The 12528-nt window shown below is 51.7% G+C and overlaps 2 protein-coding genes across 2 annotated transcripts; one reads left to right on the forward strand and one right to left on the reverse strand.

Moving 5' to 3' along the window:
- Positions 1-2952: 2952 nt before the first annotated feature.
- LOC308432185 (uncharacterized protein C2orf81 homolog) lies at positions 2953-8824 on the reverse strand (the record flags this gene model as incomplete). The annotated part of the gene is made up of 4 exons (XM_080931949.1): positions 2953-4245; positions 4343-4564; positions 4647-4868; positions 8807-8824. The coding sequence occupies 4 exons, from the start codon at positions 8822-8824 to the stop codon at positions 2953-2955; spliced, it is 1755 nt and encodes a 584-aa protein (XP_080788075.1).
- A 633-nt stretch (positions 8825-9457) lies between these two features.
- WDR54 (WD repeat domain 54) lies at positions 9458-12413 on the forward strand (the record flags this gene model as incomplete). The annotated part of the gene is made up of 9 exons (XM_080932053.1): positions 9458-9680; positions 9790-9852; positions 10156-10222; positions 10317-10370; positions 10665-10792; positions 11593-11693; positions 11797-11959; positions 12134-12208; positions 12282-12413. Exons 1-9 carry the CDS (start codon positions 9459-9461, stop codon positions 12411-12413), a joined length of 1005 nt encoding a protein of 334 aa, XP_080788179.1. The 5' UTR covers position 9458.
- Positions 12414-12528: the final 115 nt, after the last annotated feature.

The following is a 12528-nucleotide window of genomic DNA, read 5'->3' on the forward strand; positions in this document are numbered from 1 at the left end:
AAAGCCCTCAGGTCCCAGGAACCCCTAGAGTTCTGTGAGCAGTCTCCTCATTCCTGCAGCCCCGCCCTAGCTGACAAGGTCTCGCCAAGCGGGGCAGAGAAGACTTGGGTAAGGCACCGAGCTAGACACCTGCGGCGGGATGCGCGCACGTATGCGGGCGCACGCGCACTACGCCTGGGAAGTCGATTAGGACCACGGTCGTGAAGCGGGGCGGGGTGAACGCCCTCTGCTGGCAGAGGATCTTGGGGAAGAATTGGGGAATTTTATTTTGCTCTCAAAACGTGACAATTATGGACTGGAGATAGGGAGAGATAAATTAAAATGTCCATTCCTTTTCTCTTCCCTCTTCAGCATTCCTCAGACCCCACCCCCAGGAACTGAACTGGCTAGAACCAAGAGGTCAGCAGCGTTGAGGTGCGTCTCTTCAGTGGAGGTGGTGTAGAAAGTTTCAAGAGTCCTTTGTCCCATTGCTAGCTCTTGAGTTAAAACTAGTGACAACCCAGTACTAGACAGGATGAGGCAGGAGGATCGCCCCAACTTTTAGGGAAACCTGAGGTACTAGGGTGCCAAGTGTACAGTGATTTAGGCAGGCATGAAGAAGGACCAAGCAAATGTGCAACTCTGCAGGAGAGAGTTAGGGTTTCACAGACCGGTTCCGATTCCACCTTCAGTTTACGAGCTGTGTGAAATCTTGTGCTGGTAACAACCTCTCGATACCATTTCCTTATTTGTAAAGTGACTATCAGTAACGGGATCTAGAAAGAATGAGCACCTCTTCTTCTATTAGCGCTATTTCGTCTTCTAAATATCTCTAATTATTCCGAACATACAATGCGTGCCTACCATTCAAAAATCAAACTGGAGCCTGCTGGAAATGGGTCAGCAGCTAAAGGTATTCACCATACAAGCCAGACAACTTGTTTGATTCCTGGCGTCCACATGAAGATAGGAGAGAACTGATCAAACACACATACACACACCAGATCCCAGACACACCACATATCACATACCACACATATCACACACACACACACACACCACAACATGCACATACACACACACACCGAAACATGCACATAAACACCATACATACAAGCTACTAAATGAAATATAATAATGAAACGAATACTGAACAGTATTTACTGAGCCAAGCATGGTGGCACACACCTTTAATTCCAGCACTTTAAAGGCGGGGGCAGGTGGTTCTAAGTTGATGGCCAGCCTGTTGTATGTAGCAAGTTCCAGGCCAGCCAGGGTTTCATAGTAAAACCCTGTCTCAATGTAAAAAGAAGAGGAGGAGGAGGAGAACAAGAAGTAGTAGAAGTTCGAGCATGGTGGTAACACATCTTTCATTCCAGAACAGAGGCGGTTAGATCTTGGGGTTCCAGGCCAGCCTGATCTACAGAGCTAGTTCCAGGACAGCCAGGTCATACAGAGAAAGCTGGCAGAAAGTGCCACATCTCAAGCCCCCTATAAAAGTATGCCCTGAGAAGCCTCCTTTTAACCCTTGTTCCACCCTGGTCTATCCTTGCCTGCTACCGATAATTGGCTTCCTGGCCATCTGGTGCAAGTTTTACTTGAATACACGCTCTTCTGAACAGAGCTCCACGCCTTCTATCTGCAGTAGCAGCGCAGTGTATAGACCTACATTCTGCCTTGATTCTGCCTTGCTCTTGTATAGAAGCTAAGACTACCCATTTTATGTGTATGCGTGTTTTGCATGCGTGGTGTGCCTGTGCACCAGGCACTCGAAGAGGACAGAAAAGAAGGGCTTAGGTCTCCAGGAGCTGGAGTTGGCTGGAGACGGTTCTGAGCTGAGCCATGCAGGTGCTGGGAATTGAACTCAGGTCTTTTGGAAGAGAATCCAGTAACTGCTCTTAACTACCACTGAGCCATCAAATTCAAACGAAGTGGGTGAATCTTTTCTGGAATCCCAGCACTTGGGAGGGTTAGGGATCAGGAGCCAAGGCCTTCCGTGGCCTGGTAGCCATCCTATGCTATAAGAGACCATGTCTTGAAAAAGAGAGAGATCCTCATTTGTGGCTGTGCATATTAGCTGGATTCCTCTAGTTACTTTGTTTCTAGTTGTGTGCACGTGTGTTCCTGCTTGTGGATGCACACACTCGAGTATGTGCATCTGGAGGCCGGACCTGGAGTCTCCTCCTCAGTTGCATGTCCCATTATTTTTTTTAAGACAGGGTCTCTCACTGAACCTGGAACTCACAAATTCTGGCTAGACTGGCTGTCCAGCAAACCCTAGGGCTTGTCCCTTCTCAAGGTCCCCAGAATGGGGAGTGTAGACTGGGGGCCTGTACGCAGGTTCTCAATGCTCTGCAAGTACGCTACTGGCCAAGCCATCTTCCAGGCCCTGTCTCTAGTCTTTTGCTGTTCACATGTTGCACACCATCGGGGTACATAGGACATTTCCACATGTGAGCGTATTTATGCTTATGTCTTAGTTGCCTAAGATTTATGTATGTGTGTTTTACCTGTAAGTCAGTATAAAACAACGTTTTTCCTGTCATATTCAAAATTCTAGGTTCATTTTCCTGAACACTGGAGTAAAACTCAAACAGAAAAAAAAAAAAGTTTTTCAATTCAAGATGAACCAATCATAAGCTCCAGGAGCTGGGAAAGGAGAGCGAATTCGTGTGTGGACTCACTCTACGCTGTAATCAATGTGCACTTCCTCCCATACTGAAAGGACAAAGTTCTCCCTGGGAGCCAGAGCTGCCCCACAGCCCATATATCTTCTCTTTTGTGTTTTTGGGGAGGGGGGGCAAAGAACGCTAGGGAGCAGCCTTATCCCTAAGCCTTGTCTCCTAAGCCACGGCGATCGTGTCCCCTGGAGTAAGGGAATAGACAGCTTTGGAAGAAATGGCACCATCTCGCCAGTCAGTTCCTGCGGCAACGCGTTTATTTTGAGCAAGGTCCTATTCCCAGTGTGGAGGCTCAGGACCCAGAGTGGGACACAGGCTTGGTGGGGAGCAGCCAGGCTTTGGGGGTCTCGTTCCTTAGCTGTTTCATAATCACCTGAGGCTTGGACACACCCGTCTGGATGGGTTGCTGCTCAGGCGCCTGGGGGCCGCCTTCTTCAGCCTCCTGGACGGCCGCAGTGAAGAGCAGCTCCCGGGTGCTCCGGTTCCACATACTCACACCAGGAACCAGCTTCATGCTTTCTGAAACAAAGATGGGCTTCCAAGGCACCTGGGACGTAGCCTCGAGAACCTGGGGCGCCGCTAGGGGCCATCCAGGGTCCTCTGAGACGGTGCCTTCCACAGGTTCCCGGCCCTGTGGGGGCACTCGAGCCCGGCCCGCCCACAGCTCTCCCAGCTGCTCCGCCTCCCGCTCCCAGCCACTTGGCCACTTAGCTCCGGGCCATAGTTTGGGACTAGGAGTGCTGGGGCCCTCGGGAGGGATTTGGTTTCTATCGGGGAAGCGGAACCCGGGGCTGAGGAAGGGTAAGTTTGACGTGAAGGATGGTGAGGATTGGGCCAAGTTTAAAGTAGGATCCGGGCCCAAAGCACGGAACGTAGTACAACGCTGGAAAGGGAACCTTGGGGTAGAGACATGGAGTTTGGGGTGCGCTCGAGCTTGGCTCTTCCGCGGGCGCCCACGATATATTTCCAAAGGGCGCGCTTGGAGGTCTGGGATCAGGACCTCGGTCACGGGGTGCACCCAGTGGCGGGGCGGCCGCGAGGGATCCAGGCGCACCGGGGGCGTCTTGTGGCTCGGCCGTACGTCCATTCCTTCAGGCTTCGGGAACCGGGAGGGCTCCTCCGGGGGGAGCCCACTGGAGACGAACACCGACCCTATCGAGGAGCTGCGGAGCTGGCCCTGGCTCTTCAAGTTCAGCCGGTCCCCCGCCGCGTCTGACTGGGGCAAGCATTCGTAAAGATCCTCGAGGGACAGGCGTGAGGAGACGGATGATCCCTTCCCATTAGAGACCTGCAGGCTGACTACTTGGGACAACTTCGGAGAAGGCTGGGGGCTGTGGACGCGCTCGGCTTCCAGTGTGGTTCCTAAAGACTCCCTAGAGGACACAGTCAAGATGGGGCTTCCCTCCTGGCCATGGGGCACTTCCAGGTTATCCCGAGGCTCCGCTTCCTCAAACCCCTCCAAGGCGGGCGTGGGTCTCGGGGTGGCTGTGGGCTCGGCAGAAGGTTCCGAAGATTGTGTCGGCTCCTGGGACTCTCTGTCCAACCACGATGAACCTAAAAGGAACTGGTCCGGGTTCCCAGGTTCCTGGAGAAACACACAAGGGTAATAATACCTCACTTCATGGTCCTGAGCGGCTCCTGAGGAGACTTCTGACGGAAAGAGGCTCGGGGACTGGGCTTACTTCGCCATGGAAGTGCTCCTCTACACTATCGGGCGCCGGTGCGTGCAGTACAGGCACCGAGCCCTGGGCCCAGACATCCGTGGTGCAAGCCAGGGGCTCCTCATCCTCGCCCCACGTGGGGTCCTCAGCCACTGCAGATTCTCCCTCATCTCGGGCCAGGAAGCGCCACTCAGTGATCTGCAGCATGGCCTCCCGGGCCTGGCTAATGGTGAACGGAATGCACTGTGGGAGCGAGGGAGGGTCTCAGCCTTGCCAGGAGAGGCAGGGTAGAAAATAGGTCTGGAAGACCCAGGTATAGGCCCACCTGCTGGGTCAGATAGACTTTGAAGGCACACTCCATAACTCGAGTCACAAGGTCAGCCAAGATGTCACCCACTACGTCCTCGCCCTCCTCCAGGGACATAAACGCAATCCATTCTGCCTCATTGAGCCGCCCGGGCACGATGTCCACCTGCGGCACCGGCTGGGTGGGTGGCCGGGCTTTTTCTGCCTTGGATCGGGTCACCCCGCGGTCTCGTGCCTGCCTCTGTGGGAACGAAATGGGTACTCAGGAAAGGAAAGCTAAGGGCCAGAAAGACCCTTTCTCAAGATGGGTTTTGGTTTGTTTGTTTGTTTGTTTGTTTTCAAGAAAGAAACGATACTGGGACAAGGAGCCTCCAAGTCTGTGATGCAGTGGACGGACACTGTAACAAAGATGCCCACACTTGACAGAAGTTAGCCCTTGGCACGCATGCTCAACTCACAGCCATTTGCCTTGCAGCGTCCAAGCTCTTGAGAGTTCAAAGAGGTCGCCGGGACTTAGTCTTCTCTGCTTTTGCTACACTTTGCTTTGAACAACTTTGTTACGCAGTTCCAGCTGGCCCAGAACTTGCTAGGTAGACCAGGCTTACCTCAAATTTACAGCAATTCTCCTGCCTCTGCCTCTCAGATTCTAGGATTACAGGAATGGAACAGCACACCAAGGCCTCTCCGTTTCTGATCTCTGTTGCCTCTTGTGCGTGTGTATAATGTGGCCCCGAGGGTGAACCCAGGACACTGCATTCTCTGTCACCAAGCTAAATCCTTCCTCGCTTTACTCCCCCACTCCCTCCACACAGGGTTTCTATTTGTAGCCGTGGTTGTCCTGAAACTCTCTGTGTAGACCAGGCTGGCCTTTAACTTGAGCTCCGCCTGCCCCACTTGCCAAGTACCGAGATTAAAGGCCTGTACCCCTATCACTTGGCCGTTCTCCTTTTTGTTTGTTTGAGACAGAGTCTTTCTGTGTAGCCCTGGCTGTCCTGGAACTCACTCTCTAGATCAAGCTGGCCTCGAACTCAGAGATCTGCCTGCCTCTGCCTCCCAACTGCGGGGATTAAAGACATGAGCTGCCATCCCTGGCTCTCCTTTTACTTTTGATTTTGAGATCTTACAAAGTTGCCAAGGCTGGTCTTGAGCCCACTCTGTAGTCCAAGCTGATCTTTAAATTAACTTGTGATTCCCCCTACCCCCGCCTCTTAAGATGTATTTATTTATTTATTATGTATACAGTGTTCTGCCTGCATGTATGCTTACAGGCCAGAAGAGGGCACCAGATCTCATTATAGATGTTTATGAGCCACAATGTGATTGCTGGGAATTGAACTCAGGGCTTCTTAAAGAGCAGCCATTGCTCTTAACCCTTGAGCCATCTCTCCTGCTCCCTCTTTTTTTTTTTTTTTAATTGAAAATTTACTTAATTTTATTTATGAAATATATTTGTGAAATATATTCTGATCATAGTTTCCCTTTCCCCATCTCTCAGGTTCCCTTCACCTCCCCATTCATCCAACTCCAGGCCTTCTTTTTCTCTTCCTCTTTAGAAAACAAACAAGCAAATTAAAAAGGCAAACAAACCAGAATTTAACAAACAAACAAACAGTGAAAAAGCACAAGAAACACACACAAAACAAACACAAAATACCATAAAAATCACAAAATCAGAAACCATAATATGCAAGTAAAAGATGAGAAAAAAAATTAAAATGCCCAAAAGAAACAGTATGAGTAAAACACACACACACACACACACAAAACCACCACTGAGTTCCTTTTGTGTTGGCCATCTACTTCTGGTGCAGGGGCCTACTCTTAAGTGTGGTCTCCCCACTAGAGTCCTCTGGGAAAACCGATGCTTCCTTTGCCAAGTGGTTGTCAGTTGGAAATAGCTTCTTGGTTAGGGATGGGAGCTTGTGTGCACTTCCCACTCACAGCGTGGGGACCCAGTCTGGCTTGTCCCTGGGCACGCTGCCACAGTCCCTGTCAGTTCCATGCTGAGGTGGAAAACAGTTCTCTTGATGTCATCTGTCCATCCCTCTGCCTTTTGCTTCAGCCTCTCAAGTAGAGGAGGCCTGCACTGCTGGACCGTCTTCACCCACGGCTTCTGTTCACTCCTCACTCAGTTTGCCTAAGATCACACCCGGGAACTAGTGTAGTCACAATTCATGTCTAGATTTGTCTAACTCCAAAACCTGACTCTTGCTTCCCAAACAAAGATACTTGCTAAAATTTATAAAAGAAAAACATGTCAAGATTTTTTAAAAAAAAAAAAAACTCATTTAAAAAGAAATGAGAAGTAAAGAAAATGAGGGTTGTCGAGGTGACTCTCTGGGTAAAGGTGCTCGAAGCCCAGACAAGTTTGATTCTCAGCATCACAAGGTAGGAGAGACCCATCCCCCACAAGTCACCCTCCAACCTCCACTTTCGCACCACACACACACACACACACACACACACACACACACATGAATGCAACAAAAACTTAAAATCGGTAAAGACTCCTGTGATGGCTTAAACAAGAACCCCCCCCCACACACACACACAAATTCACATTTGAACTGCTTGGGAAGGACTAGGAGATGTGTCCCTGTTGGAAGTGAGTAGCGAGGGGCCAGTTTTGAGGTCTCAAAAGCCCGTCGTTTGCAGTTGGCTCCTTTTGCCTGGTGGGCTCTCAGCTCCTCCTCCAGCACCATGCCTGTCTGCCCACTGCCGTTCTCCCCATCATTACTCCTGAACACTTGGAACCGTGAGTCCTAAATTAAACACCTTCTTCTGTATGTTGCTTTGGTCATGGTGTTTTGTGACAGCAAGAGATAAGTAACTAAGAAAAGCCCAAAAGTAACCTGGGGACATAATATTTCACAAAGCAGATGTAGTAAGGAATAAAAAAATAAATAAGGTGGCCAGAAGGAGGTGTGGTGGTCCACAGCAATAAACCCAGCACTCGGGGACCTGAAGTAGCTGCCGTGTGTTCAAGGTCACACTGGGCTATGAAGTGAGACCATGAAGGGAGATGGTTCCTTCCAAAATGTACCTCAAATATAAGCTTCTATCTATCTACCTGTTTCATATTGTCTATTCCCCAACATCCATTCTCTCAGGCAACCTGGTGTCTTCTGTCCCCTGTGCTCCCAATTCCTGACCTTGAATTCCCAGAGACTAAGCGTCTGCCTAGTTCTCAAACTAAAGCTGTGCTTCCTTAAGCCCAGGCTAGATCTTTAAAGCCAAAACAAAACTAAAGAACCAAAACCCTTAGGCCTCTCCCAGAAGTTGAGACAGGATATGGAGTGCATCTAACACAAGAGAACGGAGATATTTTTTTAACCCTTTCATTTTACAAGATTCTACCAATATGCCTTTTTTTAATGCTTTGGCTTTGGGCGTAAGAGAGTTGACTCAGTAGTTAAAGAGCATTGGCCGCTCTCCCAGAGGACTTGGGTCTGACTCCCAGCATCCATATGATGGCTCCAAACTGCAACTCCAGTTCCATGAGATCTGATCCCCTCTCCTGCCCTCTACAGGCATCAGACATGAGTATGGTCACAAACACACATGCAGACAAAACAACCCAGATACAAAGAAATTCTTCTTGACTTAACCTAATTGGCTTTTAACAGCAGTATGGGAGGGTGTTGGTATGGGAAGGGGCTATGAGTTCAAGGGCAACCTGGTCTATATAGTGAGTTCTAGGCCAGCCAGGGCTACACAGTGAGACCTCATCTCAAAATAAAAGGCAAGACATGGTAGCATGTGCTTTCAATCACAGCACTCTGGAGTCAGAGGCCAACCTAGTCTATATAATTAGACTGTCCGGGGGGGGGGGCGAGTAATAATGATAATAAAGTAAGTTTTAAGGTCACCCTCTAAGTTGTTTGATCCATTTCATTGTCCTGAAATTGTCAAGATAGTGATTTATCCTTCAGGCTCTCTTTGTAGTGCCTGATTCTGGTTTGCCCACCAAAACGGGTTCCTAGGCATAAAGGGATTACTACTTGCCCTAGCAGTTCAGCTGTTTCCAAATTCGCTTGCTCTTGGCCTGGTCCAGCCCTTGACCCTTACCCTCGGGGACGGAAGTGCACCATGCCCATCTAGAACCTAAAAGCTAGTCCACTGCCCCGATACTGGACAACTCCAGTCCTGGCGCACTCCCCAAGTCCAGCTGAAACTCACTGAGCCTTCGTGTGACATTGTCGCAACAGTCACTCCAAGGAGGTGTTCAGCTGCCCTCAGGACCCTCCATCGCTGTAGTTGCAGCGGCCAGGACCCAACGGTCGCCTCGGCAACCAGGCCCGCTGAGGGTTCCTGGCGCGGTCCATGGTTGCCTGGTAACCGCGTACCGTGCGTCGCCAATTCCAGCTACAGGCCACGCCCAGCGTCCGTGCGTCCGTGCGTCGTCTCTATGGTGGCGGCGGATTCGGAGGGACCAGAGGATCTTGGCGTCAGGCAAGGCACACTTAAGGGTGGGGGTAGGTTGCAGGTGTGACCTCTAACCTTGGCGTGGGCCTTCAGGTAACCAAGCTGTGGGAGGAAGGGTTGGAGACCATATTCTGCCTTTTTAGCTGAGACGTTGTACTATCTGGTCTTTACATCATTCTTCCTGTGGGATTCCCTGGTGGCCACAACATTCAACCCTGGGGTTCTCTCCTGCTCCGCGGGATCCTCTCTTCCTTCTGACTATTATCCATCACTTTCCTTGGGGACCCTATCAATCAAGTGTCTCTCTCATTGTTTCCCGGTTGCATCTCATTGCCCTTCTCCCCTGTCCAAGTGTCCCCTGTGTCCCTATTTGTCCTGCGGTAACTCTAGTAATCGCTCTCCCAGGATGTTCCGCCGCGAACGCTCCATCCCACTTCGTGGCTCTGCCGCCGCCCTGTCTAACAACCTCAGTGTACTGCAGCTTCCAGCCCGCGATCTCACGCACTTTGGAGTGGTTCATGGACCGAGCGCCCAGCTTCTCAGCGCTGCCCCTGAGGGTGTGCCCTTGGCCCAGCGCCAGCTCCACGTTAAAGAGGGCGCTGGAGTGAGTCCCCCACTTATCACTCAGGTGAGGCAAGGAGTGAAAGAGGCATTGCTTAAATCAGTGCGATCCTTGTTCTGTAAATTCCTATCCTCTTGACGCCCTATGTCCTCTACTGTGATGCGCCTCTCTCCAGGTCCACTGGTGCGTGCTCCCCTTCAGAGTACTGCTGGTCCTCACCTCACATCGAGGGATACAGGTGAGAAGAGAACCCTTCTGCCCTTTCTCCAGCGCCCCCCCCCCGCCCCCATCGGGTGAGCAGCCCACTCCTGCTCTATTTTCGTCTGCGCGCCTTCCATTTTCTTCACTCTTCAGTTCTGCTTCAGCCTTCCGCCTCATGTAGCCTCAGTGTTCTCCTCTGAAAACTAGGGATCAGAATAGTGCCTGCCTCCCAGAGCAGAGTCCGACCACGTGGACCTCCGGCTAACCTGGCTTGGTTAGTACCTGGAGCTCAGCAAGGGTCAGCTGGATCATGCTCTCATCCTTGTCCCCGTCGTTCCAGATGTATGAATCTGATGGCTCTGTCATGGTTTACTGGCATGCCTTGGACTCAGGAGATGCTTCTTCAGGTACCTTAAGGACCAAGCGGGGCAGGGGTGGAGGCTGGGAGAGTTCCCTGGGGCTGGAGGGAGTGCTGTTTCTGAGAGCTGCTTTTGTATTCAGTACAGGCTATGTTTGCCCGAGGAATTGCTGCCAGCGTCCACTTCATCTGTGTGGGTGAGAGCACTAGAGGCAGGGCTAGGACCTGTGTGTGAGTTCCTTCATTGTGGGGTCTCAGCCAGGAGGATGCTGAGGGGTTGACGGACTTAGGAAGAGTTAGAGGGAAGCTGGGAAGGAAGGGTTTTGGGAACTCTAAAGAACATTTAGTGATGGATAGTGAATGGGAAGTCAGGCCTCTGGGAGCAGTGAGTTTATTACTAAGACTTCTGGGATAGAGGGGGTGCTGGCTGTGGTGACTGGAAGCCCAGAGGGGTCAGGAAGCCATCAGTGGGACACTGGTTCTGGCTGCAGGAACGTGGTCTGGCCGGGTACTGGTCTTTGATATCCCTGCTAAAGGACCCAACATTGTACTCAGCGAGGAACTAGCTGGGCACCAGACACCAATCACAGACATTGCCACTGAGCGCGCCCAGGGACAGGTGAGTTCACTTCCTCTACCGGTTCTCATAGCCTGTGGAGCCTTTTTCCGCCCTGGGAGGCCCAGGTGTGGGTATTAGGCCACTAAGTGTGACTTTGGGACAATCGGTACTTTCTTAGATGCGGCAACCTCAGGTCTGGAGAAAAACATACTTTCCACTAAGTGGTGTTTTATAAAAATCACTGACACTCTCCAACGCTGGTGTGAATCCAGGAGTTGGAGCCTACCATCCCCCAGACTCAGACAGCACTGCAGCTTCCTTCCCTGGACTTGAGCTAGTGCCCCTGTTCTGACTCAGGTTCAGGGCCAGCCTTTCCAGAAAGCTGTCTCCGAATTTCAACCCCCTGCCACTCCCCTTAGCTTCACTCTGAAGGCCCCACCCTCACAGAACACTATTCTCTGCTCACTTGGACTGTCCCTCCTGGGGACAGGGTATGGGCTTTCATCACCACAGCCTTCACGGCAGCTGGTATGTCTGCCTCACACCAGGTCAGGAGGTCTGTTATGACTGGCCCAAAAAGTCAGGACATGGTGGCTTTATTCTTTCCACCTATCCGGAAGGGACATTTATACATCCCCTGTTATTCCATGATGGGGTGGAGGAGGTGGCAGTTGTGAGCACATAAGGAGCTACAAGGAGCCTATGCTTGAGAGACTGCTGGGGAAGTGTCCATTGCTCGAGCCTCCTCTTAGCCTTTCCCTGAGAAGCAAAGAGACAGGCATGGCTTCACCTCCCTCCTGCTCTGTGCTCCGGACCACAGAGACTGTAAAGGGAAGAGCTGACCTTGATTTCCTCCTCAGGATGGCATGGCTGACATGGTGACAGCAGATGACTCAGGTGTCCTGTGTGTCTGGAGGTCAGGACCAGAGTTCACCTTACTGACCCGAATACCAGGATTCGGGTAGGAGAGGCAGACGAGGGTCATGGCCTTTGTGTGGTGACTTTGGGGTAGGGAGCATTATGTTGGGGTCTGGAGAAATCAAAGTCAAACATTTCCCATGCAGGGTCCCATGCCCCTCTGTGCAGCTGTGGCAGGGGATTGTGGCAGCAGGGTATGGAAATGGGCAAGTGCGCCTGTATGACGCTGGGACAGGAGCCCTTCACGTCCAGATCAGTGCCCACGCCCGCACCATCTCTGCCATGGATCTAGCTCCAGAGGTGGGCAAGGTCAGTCTCCTGCATCCCTTCGAACCTTTCCTGGTTCTTGGATACACAGCACAGGCTGGTCCCTGTACTCAGTGTAACTCCATCCCCAGGCACCTGGACTGGCGTTCCAGCCTACACCCCTCCTGCCAGAGCATCTGACCCCCTGCCCGACCCTCACGGGGTTCTTTCTTTCAGCTCCTGTCTGCAGCTGAGGACACCTTTGTGCACATCTGGAAGCTGAACAGAAACCCGGAGAGTGGCTCTATTGAGGTAGGTTTGCAGTGGGAGTGGGGACCCATGCACAGGGTGAGCGGCAGGACTGAGCAGCCTCTTGTCCCCACAGGTGGAACACTGCCATGGTGAATGTATTTCCGACACGCAGGTGTGTGGCGCTCGCTTCTGCGACCCATCGGGCAGCTCCTTCGCTGTGACAGGGTACGACCTTGCTGAGATCCTGAGGTTCGGCAGTGTCTGAGAGAGGAGCAGCCTTCCTTCCCCCTCGGTATTTATAAAGTCTTCCCTCCATCACGCCTTGTTCGGTCACTCATTGTCACGGCCACACCTAAACACCAAGCTCCATGGAGGACAGA

Source organism: Micromys minutus, assembly GCF_963924665.1.
Source record: "Micromys minutus genome assembly, chromosome: 18".
Taxonomy (NCBI): domain Eukaryota; kingdom Metazoa; phylum Chordata; class Mammalia; order Rodentia; family Muridae; genus Micromys; species Micromys minutus.